Source organism: Barbus barbus (assembly GCF_936440315.1).
Source record: "Barbus barbus genome assembly, chromosome: 17".
Taxonomy (NCBI): Eukaryota; Metazoa; Chordata; class Actinopteri; order Cypriniformes; family Cyprinidae; genus Barbus; species Barbus barbus.
In genome coordinates, this window is record NC_136745.1 from 8823563 (window position 1) to 8835411 (window position 11849).

Here is an 11849-nt window from a genome sequence, read left to right on the forward strand (position 1 = left end):
CATGAATCCTGTTTCACGAGTTAGATTTTTTTTCGATGCTAAGGAAATCATAATATATATTATGTAGAACTGACTGGCCATTTTTTTCAAAAATTTTCAATAAGACAATTCTATTTGTCACGATAAACGCCAAATACAACTTCGTCTCTAGCCATTTTTTTATAGATTTTAAACGTTGAAAGAAATGTGGGGATCTTTTAAGAAAGAAGTCTGATATGTCTCGTTCTGTTATCTAACAGTTCTTTAAAACTACTTTTATTTTTTGTGACATCAGTATGTCCCTCTACATGGATTCTAGTTAATAATTGAATCTGACACAAAACGCTGCTGTATTTAAGGAGTTTAGCCTTTTTTCATCGGTGTCTTCTTTGTGAAATTGTCTTATAAAAGTAGTTTCGTATGTCAGTAATTTTTTTGAACGCCCTTTTAGTCGGATTAGAAATGTCATCAAGCAGGTTTTCCTGTTTCTGACCATGTTGCTGCACTGTCATTATTTATTTATGCAATGCTGTACATTTTGTGGTCGTGTTTATATAAACCACACATAATCCTGTCAGAGATATGAACATTACGCAATTTCTTCTTTTAACTCATAGTGTCGCTGTTCACCTGAAAAACAATGTGTGTCTTCAGTACACATCTCTCCACCCTGCTTGTGATGTCATACATAGCGCTTTCATCTCATCTCTTTATAAAAAATCGTCGGCAGCGATTGATTGCCTGATGTGATCTGCGTCTGTTATTCTAAATTAGACTTTTATGCTTGTTTTCTCATACTGGATTCAATTTCTGCTTAATATCTAAATCATTCCAGAGGTTCTGTTTTACTCTCTGAGATGTTTGGCCTTTTGTTCTTCGTGCTGATGGCGCACTCCGCTTATGGAGACGTGAGCTATTCTTTTCCGGAGGAGATGAAACGCGGATCTGTGATTGGAAATATAGCAAAGGATCTCGGACTCGATGTGAACAGACTGTCATCTCGTAAGGTTCGCATTCATACTGAAGGTAACAGAAAACGATACTGTGAGGTTAATCTGAATACTGGAGACTGATCGTAGCGGAGAGAATCGACAGAGAGGGACTTTGTGGAAAGAAAGCTTCATGTGTTCTTAAACAGGAGCTCGTGCTGGAAAATCCATTAGAGCTACATCGCTTTATTCTCACTGTTGAGGACATAAATGATAATTCACCACAGTTCAAACAAAGTGTAATAAAATTTGAAATACAGGAGTCAGCAGACAAAGGATCTCGTTACTTATTAGATGAGGCTCACGATGCGGATATTGGTATGAATTCAGTGCAATCATATACACTTCAAAACAATGAGCATTTTGTTCTTAATGTACTAACTCGTGCAAATGGAAGAAAATATGGTGAACTCCTCCTTAATAAAGAGTTAGATCGTGAGAAGCAGAAAGAGCTAACATTAATTTTGACTGCGGTAGATGGCGGGACTCCACCGAGATCAGGTACTGTAGCCATACACGTCACTGTGCTGGATGCTAATGATAATGCTCCAGTCTTTAGTCAGGACCTCTATAAAGTCAGTCTGCCTGAAAACTCTCCTCTAGATACTATAGTGGTGACAGTGAGCGCTACTGATGCTGACGAGGGACAAAATGGAGAAGTGATGTATGAATTTGGTCATTTATCCGAGCACCTTCTGGAAATATTTTCTGTCGATTCAGCATCTGGTGTGATTAAACTAACAGGAGCGATTGATTATGAAGAGGAGAGTACAATCGAACTTCCCATGCAGGCTAAAGATGGTCAAGGGTTAGCCAGTTATTCCACAATATTAATAGAGATTGTTGATATCAATGATAACGCGCCCATAATAGGAATTAATTCTCTTAACAGCCCTGTTCCCGAGAATGCATTACCCGGTACAGAGGTTGGCATCATTAATGTGCAGGACAGAGACTCTGAGAATAACGGACAGGTGCGCTGCTCCATTCAACACAACGTCCCATTTAAACTCGTGCCTTCAATCAAAAATTACTATTCTCTGGTGACCACAGGTGAATTAGATCGCGAGCTGCTCTCTGATTATAATATTACAATTACTGCTACTGATGAGGGCTCTCCGCCTTTATCTTCCACTAAGAATATTCACCTGACTGTAGCTGACGTGAATGATAATCCACCTGTATTTCAGGAACAGAGTTACAGAGCTCACGTGCAAGAAAATAACAAACCTGGCTCCTCTATTTGTTCAGTATCAGCTACAGACACCGACTGGAGACAGAATGGCACTGTAGTTTATTCTTTGTTGTCCTCTGATCTCAATGGCGCACCGGTGTCCTCCTTTCTATCCATTAACGGAGACACCGGGGTCATTCATGCCGTGAGGTCGTTTGATTACGAACAGCTGAAAAGTTTCAAAGTGCTCGTGTTAGCCAGAGACAACGGTTCTCCTCCTCTGAGCAGTAACGTGACCGTGAGTGTCTTCATAACGGATGAGAATGACAACTCCCCTCAGATATTATACCCCTCTCCAGAAGGAAACTCCTTCATGACCGAGATGGTACCCAAAGCTGCCCAGGCGCGCTCCCTGGTCTCCAAGGTGATCGCAGTGGACGCGGATTCTGGCCAGAACGCGTGGCTCTCGTATCACATTATTAAAGCGACAGATCCGGGACTTTTCACTATCGGTGTCCACAGCGGAGAGATCAGGACGCAGAGGGACATTTCTGAATCTGACAGCATGAAACAGAACCTCATTGTGTCCGTGAGAGATAACGGACAGCCCTCTCTCTCAGCCACGTGCGCATTGTATTTACTTATATCAGATAACTTGGCTGAAGTTCCAGAACTGAAAGACATGTCTCGAGAGGAGAGCAGCTCCAAACTGACGTTTTATTTGATCATCGCGCTGGTGTCCGTTTCCACTTTCTTCCTGACCTTCATCATCATCATCCTGGCCGTGAGATTTTGTCGCAGGAGAAAGCCCAGACTGTTGTTTGATGGAGCTGTAGCCATTCCCAGCGCGTATCTCCCTCCAAATTACGCGGAGGTGGAGGGCGCGGGAACCCTCCACAGTACTTACAATTATGACGCATACTTGACCACGGGCTCGCGCACTAGTGACTTCAAGTTCGTCAGATCTTATAATGAGGGCACGCTGACTGCTGACCTGACTCTGAAAAAGACTCAGTCCGCTGTGGATGATCTTGAAGGACTCGATGCGGAACTGAACGAATCCTTTCAGGTAGGACTGACGAAGTCTTTCTTTAAAAATATTTGTAGTATTTTGGTTTACAGATTTATTTTTTTGACAACATGCTTTCTAGTGTTTTTTTAAAAATGCAAAGGTTCTTGGATCCCTCTTGTTGTCTGTTATCTGAAACATTTTTATAAACTACTTTAAATTCGTATATCATTTAAAATCCCAGTTCAATGCGGTTTAGTGGAGAGGGAATATTTCTATTAGCTGTCCATGGTGCTGTACAGGCCGCGTGTGTTGCTGTTGACGTTTTGCTGAAGACCTACATAGTTAGAGTAAATGTTATAATTAATGCGTTTCTTTTTTCACATCCTCAGAGAATGTTTGGTTGTCCCATGCCCTCAAGTCATTTCATTTTCAACAAAGGTGTTTTGTTCATGTTTTGTCATTTAATGTCAGACCAATAAGAGTTTATGGATGAGCTATATTCAGAAATAGAATTAGTCTTTAACACATAGATCCTTTATAAATTGGTTACATTTGTGGTCTTGTGATTTTTGGACTTGATGCCGATTGCCAATATGAGTACATCTTTTCAAGTCGAATTATCCGTTGCTGTGTTTTTTAATAATTCTGTTCTTACATATTAAACAAGTATCTGTGTTTTAACAGACTGCTTTCACTGACAACAGTCTCATAGAAATGTTTAGGTTTATTTTTAAATCTGAGTAGTTGTTCAATTCATAATTTATCTTTAGATTTTGCTGTTCATATTTGAGCAATTCTAAGGATCCTGTTTCATGAGTCGTTGTTTACGTATTTGATTTTTTTTCGTCGCTAGCTAAAGAATCCTTTATAGAAATTATGTCACAAGCTTATGACAAATTTAAATACAACTTTGTTACATCTTATAGTGAAGGGACGCTGACTGCACCCTCGCCATGAGAAAGACTCAGTCTGCCGTGGATGATATTGAAGCGACTAATGCGGAAGTGAACGATTTATTGCCCTTTTTTTTAAGATTCAAATGTTTAAAGCTTTTTGGTGATTCTTCTTCTTCATCAATTACTTAGTTATGTGAAATTGGCTTATCAAAGCAGTTTCAAGTGTCAGAAACTTTTAAACGTTCTTTTAGTTTGATTATAAATGTCATAGAGCTGGTTTTCCTGTTGTTGTCTGTGCACTGTCAATTCACATTTAGTGTTGTTTTTTTCTGTGTTGTAGATCACGATCTCGCAATGTGCGTATGTATGCGCGAATGTATGCATGTATTGATTTATTTATTGATTGAAATAGGAATATTGTGTTCGTGTTTATCTTCTACTCATCAGGGAATGTTTCTGCCGGCTGTGGTATTGCTAAAGGATTTTAACTGTATAACCCACACATAATCCTGTCAAAGATATGAATATTATGCAGTTTCTTCATTTAACTCAAAGTGTCGCTGTTGACCTGCAAAACAATGTGTGTCTTCAGTACACATCTCTCCACCCTGCTTGTAAAGTCATACATAGGGCTTTCATCCCATCTCTTTATAGAAAATCGTGGACAGCGATTTAACTGCTTGATATAATCTACGCCTGTTATTCTAAATTGGATTTTATGATTGTTTTCTTGTACGTGGTAATTATTATATTACTGGATTCAATCTCTGGATAATTTTTTTTTAAGAATTCCGGAGGTTCTGTGTTACTGCTGAGATGTTTGGTCTTTTGTTCTTCGTGCTGATGGCGCACTCCGTTTATGGAGACATGAGCTATTCTTTTCCGGAAGAGATGAAACGCGGATCTGTGATTGGAAATATAGTAAAGGATCTCGGACTCGATGTGAACAGACTGTCGTCTCGAAAAGCGCGGATTGATACTGGAGGTAACAGAAAACCATACTGTGACATTAATCTGAATACTGGAGAAATGATCGTAGCGGAGAGAATCGACAGAGAAGAAATGTGTGGGAAGAAAGTTTCGTGCGTTATTAAAAATGAGTTTGTACTGGAAAATCCTTTAGAGCTGCATCACTTCATTCTCAGTATTGAGGACATAAATGACAATTCACCTCAGTTCAAAGAAAGTGTTATTAAATTCGAAATACAGGAGTCAGCAGACAAAGGATCTCGTTACTTATTAGAAGAGGCTTATGATGCGGATATTGGTCGGAATTCAGTGCAATCATATACACTTCAGAACAATGAACACTTTCTTCTTAATGTGCTAACAAGGGCAAATGGAAGAAAATATGGCGAACTCGTACTGAATAAAGAATTGGATCGTGAGCAGCAGAAAGAGCTAACATTAATTCTGACTGCGGTAGACGGCGGGACTCCACCGAGATCAGGTACTGTAGCCATACACGTCACTGTGCTGGATGCTAATGATAATGCTCCAGTCTTTAGTCAGGCCGTCTATAAAGTCAGTCTGCCTGAAAATTCTCCTCTAGAAACTGTAGTGGTGACAGTGAGCGCTACTGATGCTGACGAGGGACAAAATGGAGAAGTGACATATGCGTTTGGTCATTTACCTCAAAAGGTCCAGCAATTATTTTCCATCGATTTAGTATCTGGCGAGATTAAATTAACCGGGTTGATTGATCATGAAATAGAGAGTACATTTGAACTTCCCATTCAAGCTAAAGATGGTCAAGGGTTAGCCAGTTACTCAACCATATTAATAGATGTTATTGATGTCAATGATAACGCCCCTATAATAATAGTAAAATCTTTGAATAGTCCGATTCCTGAGAACGCGTTCCCCGGTACAGAGGTTGGCATAATTAATGTGCAGGACAGGGACTCTGAGAATAACGGACAGGTGCGCTGCTCCATTCAGCAAAACGTCCCATTTAAACTCGTGCCTTCAATAAAAAATTACTATTCTCTGGTGACCACAGGTGAATTAGATCGCGAGCTGCTCTCTGATTATAATATTACAATTACTGCTACTGATGAGGGCTCTCCGCCTTTATCTTCCACTAAGAATATTCACCTGACTGTAGCTGACGTGAATGATAATCCACCTGTATTTCAGGAGCAGAGTTACAGAGCTCATGTTCAAGAAAATAACAAACCGGGCTGCTCCATTTGTTCAGTATCAGCTACAGACACCGACTGGAGACAGAATGGCACTGTAGTTTATTCTCTGCTGTCCTCTGATCTCAATGGCGCACCGGTGTCCTCCTTTCTATCCATTAACGGAGACACCGGGGTCATTCATGCCGTGAGGTCGTTTGATTACGAACAGTTGAAAAGTTTCAAAGTGCTCGTGTTAGCCAGAGACAACGGTTCTCCTCCTCTGAGCAGTAACGTGACCGTGAGCGTCTTCATAACGGATGAGAATGACAACTCCCCTCAGATATTATACCCCTCTCCAGAAGCAAACTCCTTCATGACCGAGATGGTACCCAAAGCTGCCCAGGCGCGCTCCCTGGTCTCCAAGGTGATCGCCGTGGACGCGGATTCTGGCCAGAACGCGTGGCTCTCGTATCACATTATTAAAGCGACTGATCCGGGACTTTTCATTATCGGTGTCCACAGCGGAGAGATCAGGACGCAGCGAGACGTTTCTGAATCTGACAGCATGAAACAGAACCTCATTGTGTCCGTGAGAGATAACGGAAAGCCCTCTCTCTCAGCCACGTGCTCATTGTATTTACTAATATCAGATAACTTGGCTGAAGTTCCAGAACTGAAAGACATGTCACGCGACGAGGGCAACTCCAAACTGACGTTTTATTTGATCATCGCGCTGGTGTCTGTTTCCACTTTCTTCCTGACCTTCATCATGATCATCCTGGCAGTGAGGTTTTGTCGCAGGAGAAAGCCCAGACTGTTGTTTGATGGAGCTGTAGCCATTCCCAGCGCGTATCTCCCTCCAAATTACGCAGAGGTGGAGGGCGCGGGAACTCTCCGCGGCACTTACAATTATGACGCATACCTGACCACGGGCTCGCGCACTAGTGACTTCAAGTTCGTCAGATCTTATAATGAGGGCACGCTGACTGCTGACCTGACTCTGAAAAAGACTCAGTCCGCTGTGGATGATCTTGAGGGACTTGATGCGGAAATGAACGATTCTTTTCAGGTAGGACTTTTTTTTTAAGTACACTTTAAAAAGTATAATAATATGTGTGTTAACAGATTAAATGTGTTTATGTACTAAATCGACTGTTATTGACAAGATACTCTGTTTTTGTAAAAAAATCTCGTGACAGGTTTATTTTAGACATAAATATTTTTGAGAGCCAATATGTATTTTGAAAGTACTTTGGTCTTTCTAATTTATTTTTAGAATGTTATGGTCATGTTGGAGCAATTGTTAGTCAAGTTATCATGGAAGCGTATAGGTTTCTCCTGTTGCTGTCCATGGTGCTGCACTGGTATGTTCTGTTCTGTGGATTGTTGCTCCTGCATAAGTAATGTAATATATTTTCTATTTCTTATTTTCGAAATGCTATGAATATTGAGATCATGTTTATGTCCCTCTGCAGGGAAACTGATGAATCGAAATTGGTAGGATCGATGATTGGCTTGTTTTTGTGATGGTTCCTTGCTTTATGGCTTTACATTTTAAATCTGAATTCAACATATTTTGTATTGAAATGGGAAAATACATATTTATAGTATCACTTTCTTGTTAATGAAATAGACAATGGCATTTCAGCGCTTTATCGGAGATATTAGTGGATATTTTAATCTCTGAAAAGTTGCATAGAAAGATTCCCCTTTTTTAATCACAGGAAATTCTCTATACTGAAAAGAAAAGTCGGTATCCATTTGTCATTTTTGCCTTTCTTTTATTGTATTTTTCTCAATTTAGTAATTTAGTCCCGTAAGCCCTGTCTTTTCATTAATCGTTTGAGCTTTTTATTTGAATTCAGAAAGAAAACAATTTGTGAAATATTTATAATTGAGATCATCTCTCTTCCATATATATATACTGTATATATATGTACTGTATAGTTGATTCTTAGAGCGTCTGGTTGAGGGTCTGAACACTCTGCACTAGCTAAATATGTCATGCAACAGAGGCTGGAGCAGATTTGAACCGGAGATTAAAGGAAGAGAGAGGATTGTACTCAAACAACACAGGCTTACTCATATATTCTTCCCAATAACAACGTATGCTATCAGTTTATCTGTGAAAACTGCCACGGGATCGAATATGTCTTGTAAGATGGATTTTGCGATTTAGATTTTAAGATGTCTTACCGTGACTATTGCTTGTACTCATCAAGGTAGGCCTGGATGCATTTAAACTTATTGTCTGTCATGTAAAATAAATTCATGTTTTTTGTTGTTGTTTTTGTGCCTTGGGCAGATTATGAAGTATCTTGTAAGTGTGTATTTGTAGCTTCTTCCCTTTTTGCATCCTACAAGTACGTTTGAAACTACAAGTATGCCATTGTATATGCATCGTAGGTGTTATATCTAAGTTTTGCATGTCAGAACCATGAGTTTATGCAGTTTCATTACTGAACTCTTGGTGTCGCTGTTCACCAGTGCAACCGTTGACCATCGTATTACTGTTTCTTCCCTCCCTGTTCATGATGTCACATTCAGGATTGGCATCTCAGCTCGATGTAAAAATCGTCGACGGTGAGCGGTGCCTTGCTCTGTTGTCCTCTCATACCGACCACGAATCAAACCTAGTCATTTCAGCTGTCTTTTACATGTAACTTTTGATTTAATTTTTGTTCATTTCCGTACAGAGAGATCACAATCTTACGAGTTACTGCTGAGATGTTTGGTCTTTTGTTCTTCGTGCTGATGGCGCACTCCGCTTATGGAGACGTGAGCTATTCTTTTCCGGAGGAGATGAAACGCGGATCTGTGATTGCAAATATAGCAAAGGATCTCGGACTCGATGTGAACAGACTGTCGTCTCGTAAGGCTCGAATTGATACTGAAGGAAACAGAAAACGATACTGTGACATTAATCTGAATACTGGAGAGCTGATCGTAGCGGAGAGAATCGACAGAGAGGAGATTTGCGGGGACAGGCTTTCGTGTGTTTTAAAAATTGAGTTCATGCTAGAAGATCCATTAGAGCTGCACCGAGTTTCAGTTCAAATTCAGGATATTAACGACAATTCGCCGGTTTTCTCAAAGGATTTGATCACATTTGAAATTAGGGAGTCTGCTGTTAGAGGTGCACGCTATCGTTTGAATGCGGCTCATGATGCTGATATAGGACAGAATACAGTTCAGAGATACAGTCTACAGAAGAATGACAATTTTCAGTTGAATATAAATTCAAATGTAGACGGAGAAAAAAAATTGGAATTACTGCTAGAGAAAGAACTGGATCGTGAGCAGCAGAAAGAGCTAACATTAATTCTGACTGCGGTAGATGGCGGGACTCCACCGAGATCAGGTACTGTAGCCATACACGTCACTGTGCTGGATGCTAATGATAATGCTCCAGTCTTTAGTCAGGCCGTCTATAAAGTCAGTCTGCCTGAAAATTCTCCTCTAGATACTGTAGTGGTGACAGTGAGCGCTACTGATGCTGACGAGGGACAAAATGGAGAAGTGACATATGAGTTCACTCGTATCTCTGATAGAGCTAGAAAGCTGTTCTCGTTGGATTTAAATACAGGTGCCATTCGAGTTACAGGTTCACTTGATTTCGAGGAAGAAGCCATTTATGAAATACTAGTTGAAGGGAAAGATGGATTTGGTTTATCCAGTGATGTTAAAGTTGTAATAGAACTTTCAGATGTTAATGACAATGCTCCTGAGATACGAGTGAAATCTTTGCGTAGCCCCGTTCCCGAGAACGCGTTCCCCGGTACACAGGTTGGTATCATTAATGTGCAGGACAGAGACTCTGAGAATAACAGACAGGTGCGCTGCGCCATTCAGCAAAACGTCCCATTTAAACTCGTACCTTCAATCAAAAATTACTATTCTCTGGTGACCACAGGTGAATTAGATCGCGAGCTGCTCTCTGATTATAATATTACAATTACTGCTACTGATGAGGGCTCTCCGCCTTTATCTTCCACTAAGAATATTCACCTGACTGTAGCTGACGTGAATGATAATCCACCTGTATTTCAGGAACAGAGTTACAGAGCTCATGTGCAAGAAAATAACAAACCGGGCTGCTCTATTTGTTCAGTATCAGCTACAGACCCGGACTGGAGACAGAATGGCACTGTAGTTTATTCTCTGTTGTCCTCTGATGTCAATGGCGCACCGGTGTCCTCCTTTCTATCCGTTAACGGAGACACCGGGGTCATTCATGCCGTGAGGTCGTTTGATTACGAACAGTTGAAAAGTTTCAAAGTGCTCGTGTTAGCCAGAGACAACGGGTCTCCTCCTCTGAGCAGTAACGTGACCGTGAGTGTCTTCATAACGGATGAGAATGACAACTCCCCTCAGATATTATACCCCTCTCCAGAAGAAAACTCCTTCATGACCGAGATGGTACCCAAAGCTGCGCAGGCGCGCTCCCTGGTCTCCAAGGTGATCGCCGTGGACGCGGATTCTGGCCAGAACGCGTGGCTCTCGTATCACATTATTAAAGCGACAGATCCGGGACTTTTCACTATCGGTGTCCACAGCGGAGAGATCAAGACGCAGAGGGACATTTCTGAATCTGACAGCATGAAACAGAACCTCATTGTGTCCGTGAGAGATAACGGACAGCCATCTCTCTCAGCCACGTGCGCATTGTATTTACTTATATCAGATAACTTGGCTGAAGTTCCAGAACTGAAAGACATGTCACGCGACGAGGGCAACTCCAAACTGACGTTTTATTTGATCATCGCGCTGGTGTCCGTTTCCACTTTCTTCCTGACCTTCATCATCATCATCCTGGCCGTGAGGTTTTGTCGCAGGAGAAAGCCCAGACTGTTGTTTGATGGAGCTGTAGCCATTCCCAGCGCGTATCTCCCTCCAAATTACGCAGAGGTGGAGGGCGCGGGAACTCTCCGCAGCACTTACAATTATGACGCATACCTGACCACGGGCTCGCGCACTAGTGACTTCAAGTTCGTCAGATCTTATAATGAGGGCACATTGACTGCTGACCTGACTCTAAAAAAGTCCGCTGTGAATGATCTTGAAGGACTTGATGCAGAAATTAATGATTCAATTCAGGTAGGAATAAAGGTTTTTATTTCTTAATGAATTTATTTATTTTAAATGATTAATTGGCTAATAGTTAATTTTTATTTATTTATTTATTTTACATGTTTTTATTTTGAGGAGGTTTTGTTTTTGAAAATGTCACGTGGATCAATTTGATGTCTGAGAGGCATTTGAAGTAGCGTTATTTCTCTCTCTCTCTCTCTCTGCTCTCTCTATATTTCTCAGACACACACACACACACACACACACACTTGCACTGATTTCTGTTTACAGAAGTATTGTACATCACGCGCGTTTGCAAGCTTAGTAGAAAAGGCATATGTCTACTAAGCTTGTGTATTTGTTGTCCATGGTGCTGTGCAGGCAGTTCTGATGCTGCAGGGGATAAGCCCTACAATATACAGTTCACCCCAATCAGGCTCGTTCTGCTGACTAAACGTTTTGTCAAACGCATGTTTTCGTTTTGGTCTAATAATTTTTTTTTGCATGTGTATTCGGATATTTGTAATCGAATCAGTAAAAAAAAAAAAAAAAAAAAAAAAGTTGCTTTTCTATATATATATATATATATATATATATATATAATTT

At 40.7% G+C, this 11849-nt stretch overlaps 2 protein-coding genes and 1 pseudogene across 4 annotated transcripts in view; all 3 read left to right on the forward strand.

The window, feature by feature from the left end:
- The window catches only part of LOC306883678 (protocadherin gamma-A11-like), a gene marked incomplete at its 5' end in the record, with an annotated part of 142632 nt that overhangs the window by 15104 nt on the left and 115679 nt on the right, over positions 1–11849 (forward strand). The gene's annotated exons all lie outside the window — the stretch shown is intronic.
- LOC306883178 (protocadherin beta-15-like) lies at positions 837–4538 on the forward strand (annotated as a pseudogene). Its single transcript has 3 exons — positions 837–3211; positions 4391–4406; positions 4498–4538. The product of its transcript is annotated as a protocadherin beta-15-like (transcript).
- LOC306883179 (protocadherin gamma-A11-like) lies at positions 4894–11693 on the forward strand (the record flags this gene model as incomplete). The annotated part of the gene is made up of 3 exons (XM_079438300.1): positions 4894–5035; positions 9070–11270; positions 11625–11693. The coding sequence occupies 3 exons, from the start codon at positions 4894–4896 to the stop codon at positions 11691–11693; spliced, it is 2412 nt and encodes an 803-aa protein (XP_079294426.1).